Here is a 7,486-nt window from a genome sequence, read left to right as displayed (position 1 = left end):
TGTAATTTCTTGTATTATGGATCCAAAGCAGTATACCTATAATGATTACGAGTATTATTAAAGCTACATGTGTTTCTTTATTTTTGACAAATAACCCTCTCAATAAGGCACTAGTAGATTGGTGGGCGTCTTTTCACCTACCTTCACAGTCGTCGGATGGATATCCATGTCTCTACGTGAAATCGACCAGTTTCATTTCACATCACCGCGAGTCACACTGAGCTTCCACCATAGCTAGTGTCGAATCCGCTGACGTGATTGTAGAAGCCAACGGGAAACCATCAGTGCACCCTTTTTAGTTTTTTTGACGGGAAGGCTTTGATGGGTAGCTTTATATTGAACTTAAATACTTACATGATCTTTTTTTTATGGTAATACGTGTCTCATTTATTTATATCATAAGGATCATAATACAAGCCATGTACATAACGAGCTGATAAAAATAAAAAGACGACAAAATGCTAAGAATTCTCTGAGCTTGACACCAATGCGCTCACCTACCTCTGACACCACCACAACAGTCACCAAAGCAAAATATGATGGATTTTGAGCAGGTTTAGACCATTTAACATTAGGTACACTGGTCGCACTTCTAGATCCAGCATAATTGGCCATTATCGCATGTATGGCGAGTGCTGTTTTGGAAGAAATGATCACACCTTCGTCCTTCACAGCTTCCTTTCTCTGCCATCAGATGCACCAAGCTCCAACGAAGATAGACTTTTGGAAGTCAAGATGCTGTAGTGTGGTTGAATTATGCCTTTTATCTCTATGGATATTCTTAAGCACGACACTACCAGATCTGTCTGAAACAAGGGTGGGCGATCGTTTTCTGAAGACCCAAAACTTTCCACACTTCTTTAGCTCGCAAGTCTTCAGCTTCGTTTTTGAACTCAGACTTGATTGAATAAACGAAAGGCAACAATTCCAACTAAAACAAGCGAAATCCCGCTTAGGCCCTTAAAATTACCAACAATCAGCATTTATCCAATGGTCGCCATCGCCACCTCCTTCTCCGCCGCCGCCGCCGTCGCCGTCGCCCGCCGGAGCTCCCCGGCTCACCTCCAGCTCGTCGCTCGCCGCCGCCTCCCGTTCTGCACCGCTGCCTCCTCTTCCTCCGCGCCACCTGCTGCTGCGGCGGGCTTTGGGTGGGCCGACGCCCTCCGAGTTGCCAGCGAATTCGGGGTCGGCGATGAGTCCGACCTTTCGGGGTACTTCCGGAAGGTCGACATCTGCAACCGAGGAATGGTAGGTTTCCCCTTTGCGTTCTACCATTCTCACAACTGCGCTGGCGGGTGTATGTGAAATTGTCTCAGGTGTGGGATGCGCGGATTTGTTTGGGTTTTGCAGGGTGATAAGGGGGAGTTTGTGGAGTTCATGGTTGAGGATCAAGTGGTGGGATACATCCACAAGGGGTGAGTGTAGCGGGATCAACATCTGCTCTTTAGTTTTCTCTGTGTAACATCTACTCCGAGAACAAATTTTATCGAGGAAACAATAGTGGAGCAACACTCGCCTGCAGACAAGTTGAACAATAATATGTGTGTTCCTTCTTGTGTTATCCCAAATCCTGTGATTTGTTCTCCTGTATTTTCATAAAGGCCTCCGGGCCTCTGCACCGAAAAATGCAAACAACTGCAAAAGTTTACAAACAAAATAAGCATCCTCTGATTTGTGCAAGGAGCTTCTCGTTGACTTAACTCCATGTTGGTGTATAATCCTTGTGTATATAGAAGAAAATTGGTGTTAATCCTTCTGTAAGCATATCGGTATTGGTGCTTACAATTTGCAACAGCTGATTGTTGACCCTGTTTATTTGTACTGAATGAATTGCTGTGATTTGCCAAAATTTGATGCCCACTATGTGCAATTCAAGTTGATTCCATATGGAGTGCAAATTGTAAAATTACTCTATGAAATATCTTCTCATTTTCCAGTATAATGTAAAATTATAGTCAAGGAAATTCCACTGGAATGCATGATTCCCAGTACATATACACTTTCTATTAGTTTCAAGATTTGTTGTTGAAGTAACATGTCAGGCTTTACTAATATTTAGACACTGATTTTTCCCCCAGTACCTTAATTTTTAATTTCTTTAATAAAGTAAATCATTTGAAGAGAAAGCAATCATAGATTAAACATGATAAGATGAACAGAGCTTGCATTTCTTAGCCATGAGTGTTCAGATTGGTCAAGCAGAAGTCTATGAGGATATTGAAATACTTGTCATAGTCACGTCATTGTGATTTAGGATCTATGAGATGTTTAACTTTGTGGTATTAATTTCAGTTTTACCGAACATCTGAGGGACTTCCATGATGTTTTTACCATTGTCTCGGGCAACAATGGCAAGAACAGTGTGGACCACGTGACTCTCCACTCATCGCTCAGGACTCCAGAAGATCGAACAATCGCCATCGGAGATGTCATAAAAGGCCTAGGGGAACTCATTCCTGGTATACGAAATGAGGTACTGGCCAGAATTGTATATATGAATTATTCTATGAACTTCATTCGAAATTGCACATCTGCCGACTTAGTCAAATTTAGACAACTTCATGATTCCATTAGTGTAGCTAAATGGATAAACTAGTAAGGTGCGCGTGTGTTGTGACTAGATGTTTTTTTGAGGAATCACCTTGGGGGGGGGGGGGGGATCCCCACCTGTATTATATTACTCAAAGGGCCAAATGGGGCGAAAGTAGTCAGTTACAATGTTCTGAATGGTTGTGCGGGGAGAGTGATCTTCAGATTGGAAGACATCGACGTTACAAGAGTCCCTAGATCTTCCAGAGAATAACAAGGAGCACTTCTGGCCAGATTCTGGAGTCTAGCTGTTGCGGCGGATGAGCCAACCATAAATCTTGGAACCTTGGGGTGGTAGAGAGTCCAAGTTGGACCCAAATCTGAGCTGTATGCGGGCAGCCAATGAACAGGTGGCCTGTGTCTTCAGAGGGGCCAGCACATCGTGGGCAGGAGGCGGTATCCGACATGTGCTTGTAAGCCAGGTTTGCATGGGTGTTGAGGCGCCCGCGAAACAACAGCCAAGCAAACAGTTTGATGATCTTGTCCGGGGCTCGGGACCTCCAGATTAAATCAGCGTGGTCATCCTCGAGATCTTCATGTAGCATAATCTTATAAGCAGGCTTTGGAGAGTACTTCAGTCCATGGAGCAAGAACCGCTCGTCCTGTCCATCCGTGAGTTGGATCTCCTGGATTTCTACCTCTCTTTGTTGTTGCGGGACTTCCAACTCACGGATGGACAGGTAGGCGGCGAAGGCGGCAAAGTGCCCCTCACTTTCCCGCCTTCGCCGCCTACCTGCCATCGCACCACAACCATGTGCCGATTCCTGCCAACCACCACTAGCCGCCATCCCCCTTTTACCACCTCCAGCCATCTCCTTACTCGCTGCAGCTACTCCCTAACAACAATCTGGGCCACTTCGCACACCCACATTACTATTCAAATCCCACCCCAAATCCCTTCCAATTTTGCCATCCACCTACCATCAGCAATAGCCGCAGATCGTCACCGCCTTCACGCCTCCACATGCCAACCGATTTCATACGTCGTTATGGCAGCCTTCACAGACCACAGCGCATCTATGGATCCACCCTACCCATCACCTCCCTTCTGCACCTGCCTAACCATCACCTCGGCTCAGGTTTGGGTTCCGGCGTGCCCCGCTTCCACAAGCTCGACTTCCCAACATATGATGGCTTGGTCGATCCTCTTGGTTGGCTCAATAGGTGCGAGCCAGTTTTTTCGTGGACAACACACAGACGAGGCAAACAACATCTGGACTGCGGCCTACAACCTCACCAATGACTCTCAACTCTAGTACTTATGAGCGCGATTTTGGCATGCCGAGATGGGAGCAGTTCAAGGAGGCTTGCCATGTTCAATTTGGGCCGTCACTTCGCGCAAATCCCTAGGGCAAGTTGGCGTCTGTCGTTCACTTCCTTGGTTGCAGACTACACCATCAGGTTTCTAGCGCTCATGTGCCACAATAATGAGCCATTAACACCGTTCCAACAACGGTTTCTGTACATAGCAGGGCTGCCTGATGGTCTTCGCATCGACGTCGAGCTTCAACGACCATCTGACTTCTACACCGCCATCTCCTTCGCCAAGGCCTATGAGCAGCGGCATTTCCCTCCAACAGCGTGACCACACCAGCCTTCTGGGCCTACAGTGTCCCTGTGCCTCTCCGATTCTCCTGTTGCCAAGGCAGCTACAATACCTTCCCTGCCAGGGCCACTAGCACCTATTCTGTAGTCGATTACTCCATAGCCAACCCCGGCACAACAGGTTTGGCATCTCACTCCAGCTGGGTTGGCAGAACGTCGTTGCCAGGACCTTTGCTTCAACTGCAACGAGATTTATGTTTGTGGTCACCGGTGCGCGCAGCACTTCTTCATCGAGACTGACGACTACAACCAAGGTAGCTCCACAACTGGTAGCCCCTCTCAATGAAGCAGAGAAGAATATCATCATTTACTTTTATCTACTTTTCATTAGTTAGGGTTATGTCAGTAGTAGATCCTTCTATCATCTACGTCTGACCATTCGAGAAGGTTTTCTTAGTGTTTAGTTTCTCTTGTAATGATACATATTTTTTACCTGTTCGAGCTTTCTCCACGAAGGGGAAGTGGTCGTAACATCGTATGTGATAATAATATTGTGGGACACTACACCATTCTGTTCCCCACTCATTCTTTATCACGATTGTTCTCTTCACATTTTTTCCCATGCGCTGCTGTGGGTTTTTCATGTTATAGTTTGGAGTTTTGTATCTATCTTCTGAATCTTGATACTATATGCAAGGCTGTTTTTAACTTTTTATTACCTATCAAATTAACCTTACGTCCACATTTTCTCTTTGTTTTCCTTGTCTGGCAATATTTTGCAATATGCAGCTCTATCCAGTAACCTCATCTTACGGCATGCCTGTGTATTTCTCTCTGGAACGTGCTGCTGCTCCCTACTTTGGTATAAAGGTCTGGTATTCTGCACCTCTAAAGTTACCCATCATCGATCCTCTCGTCTATGCTATAAGTTTCCTGATTCTTATTAGCTATGTACCTAAGCAGCCTTCTCTTTTATCTTTAAGTTTAAGATCCTCATGGCAGGCTTATGGTGTTCATATGAATGGGTACATTGAGAAGCATGGTGAAAAATCTCTTTGGATTGGTAAGAGAAGTGATGAGAAGCAAACTTACCCTGGGATGCTAGATCATCTTGTTGCTGGTGGCCTGGTATCGTTCTTCTTTCCTCTATTTTCTGTTCAAGTCCTTTTGTGCTTCATTAGCGCTTCAATTGAAGATGGGTAACAGTAGTTGCTGGAATCTTATATGCATTAGATGACAATCTTGAAACTCCTATTTCAGAATATCTACTCTCTAATAATATGTATAAATACTTCCCATTTTAATAATTGCCTAGAGATTTCCACCAGTTCTGGACATGTTATGAAGATAATGCTGAATGCTCCTCGTAAGACCTATAGCCTGTAGACTGTCACTGGCCAATTGCTTGAATCAGAATGATTAAATTATTTGGATTTTTCAGGTACCTATTCAATCTATCTTAGTCTTAATAAAGTAATTATTATTGAAAGACTAAATCCAGTCTTGCTGGGGTTATCTTTTTTCCTATAAAATCATCTGGTGAACAATGTCCTTAGCGCCCCCATATTAGTCAAGCCAGGTGACTTCATATTTAGAAAATTAGGCTGCTTAAAATGGTGACCTTTGGAATTATAATTTTTCATGGAAATACAGGTTATGGATTCGACTGGCAGGCTCAAATCCATCGGTTACAGAAGTGATGCACAGTACCCTTTTGATTTTCACGTGAAACTGTATAGCTGTTAACTTAAGTTGACTACATATGGAAATTTTCAGCCTTACGGAATCTCCTGTAAAGAGAATATCATCAAGGAATGTGAAGAGGAAGCAGGAATACCAAGATCCATGTCAACCAAGTAACATGCAAACTGCTGTTAGAAGTTCTAGTTTTTCTGTACTGTGATACATGAATGTTTTGCAATGCAAACAACTGCACTCATAAGTACCAATGTTTTGTTTTGCTAGCGCTACTTCTGTTGGAGCCGTTTCTTACATGGATATCAATGGGTTTAGATACAAAAGGGATGTTCTGTTCTGCTATGACCTTAGACTTCCTGTAGATTTCGTTCCTAATAATGAAGGTACACACAACTAAAACATTAATGCTAATATGCTGTTTTCCCATTCGTTAACCAGTGTGCTGCCAAAATATCTTGCAGATGGAGAAGTTGATAGCTTCAGGCTAATCCCTGTACCACATGCTGCAAACATTATACGGAGGACAGATTTTTTCAAGTCAAACTGCAACCTTGTGATCATTGACTTCCTCTTCCGTCATGGGTAGTATATGCATTATTCCCCTAGTGGTGCAATTTCAAGAACAAATCTTCTCAGCTGTTGACATGGTGATCTTTCGTCCAGGTACGTAAACCCAGACTGTAATGGGTACCTGAAGCTGCTGACAAGTTTGAGGAGTGGTGATTGTTCCTAGGGCTTGCAGTTCTCTGTTCAAACAGAAGAATCAGATTACCAGCATTAATCGCTGATTTTTTGGAGTAAGCTAGATGGTTATCCATCAAAATCAGAAAGTTTTAAGTACAAGCTGTACATGCATTTTTGTTCTGAAAATGCATTTTCGTTTGCATATTATCAATGACTCTTCAGTGAGTTTAGGTAGGTAGGAAAAATTTAGGAGGAAAGGGGGACATAATAAAAGGAACATTTCTTGTTCAGTTTAGCTGGATGATTTGTGTCAGTTGCACACTTGCACTATCTATTAATCTATGTATGTATACATGGTGCTGAACATGGTCTGTTTAGGCCTGCTTATTTCTGCAGTCTTTTATATGCTTGTGCTATTGGCTATTTTCTTGCAATTTTTTTTTGAAATGGTTTTGGTAACTGCAGGCCTGAAGCTGAACACCGCGTGCGCTCTCATCCAGCAGAACGGAAGTTCGAGATCACTCTTTATCAAGCTGTATTGAGCTTCGACTAATCAAGCCATATGCTTGACAATGTGCTTATTTGTTTTAGCATCAATTGCTTAATGCTTTTCCATAGGTGCATATATAAGTAGCTTTAATAAATAAATACTGCTCCCTTCGGCTCAAATTAATTGACTAGACTATACAATGGCCATTTTTACCAAAAACTCCTCATATTCAAATTCTTAACAGAAAACTCCACCACAACAATTCACAGAACTCCGTCCGCTCTCGAGTGAGCTCCGCCCGTGACCCCGCCGTCCTCCCTGTGTGCTGCAGTCGGCCGGCTGATGAGAAACACTAGTAGATGAGAAGAAAGAAAACACATGCTAGATCTGTTTGACTATTTCTAGATGCTTTCACTCTAGTGTAGTATTTCTTTCTTTTTCTTTTCTATCCTATCTACTGTTTTCTAGAGTCTTTTACTC

The 7,486-nt window shown here is 43.4% G+C and overlaps 1 protein-coding gene across 3 annotated transcripts; it reads left to right on the top strand.

Moving 5' to 3' along the window:
- Positions 1-802: 802 nt before the first annotated feature.
- Positions 803-7,212, top strand: LOC125529858 (nudix hydrolase 20, chloroplastic). 3 transcript variants are annotated; one of them, XR_015604680.1, is made up of 10 exons: positions 805-1,248; positions 1,351-1,415; positions 2,293-2,473; positions 4,924-5,004; positions 5,137-5,262; positions 5,911-5,990; positions 6,100-6,215; positions 6,294-6,414; positions 6,496-6,629; positions 6,982-7,212. XR_015604680.1 is itself a non-coding variant. In XM_087526115.1 (9 exons), the coding sequence occupies exons 1-9, from the start codon at positions 991-993 to the stop codon at positions 6,563-6,565; spliced, it is 1,098 nt and encodes a 365-aa protein (XP_087382241.1). In that variant the 5' UTR covers positions 804-990; the 3' UTR covers positions 6,566-6,932. The 3 variants fall into 3 exon arrangements, 1 of the variants encoding a protein (XP_087382241.1); XR_015604681.1 differs by lacking the exon at positions 6,496-6,629 and having other exon boundaries at positions 803-1,248; positions 6,294-6,495; XM_087526115.1 differs by lacking the exon at positions 6,982-7,212 and having other exon boundaries at positions 804-1,248; positions 6,496-6,932.
- Positions 7,213-7,486: the final 274 nt, after the last annotated feature.

Source organism: Triticum urartu, chromosome 5A (assembly GCF_056163025.1).
Source record: "Triticum urartu cultivar PI428250 chromosome 5A, HENAU_Tu73, whole genome shotgun sequence".
NCBI lineage: Eukaryota > Viridiplantae > Streptophyta > Magnoliopsida > Poales > Poaceae > Triticum > Triticum urartu.
This window is presented reverse-complemented; position numbering and strand designations above follow the sequence as displayed.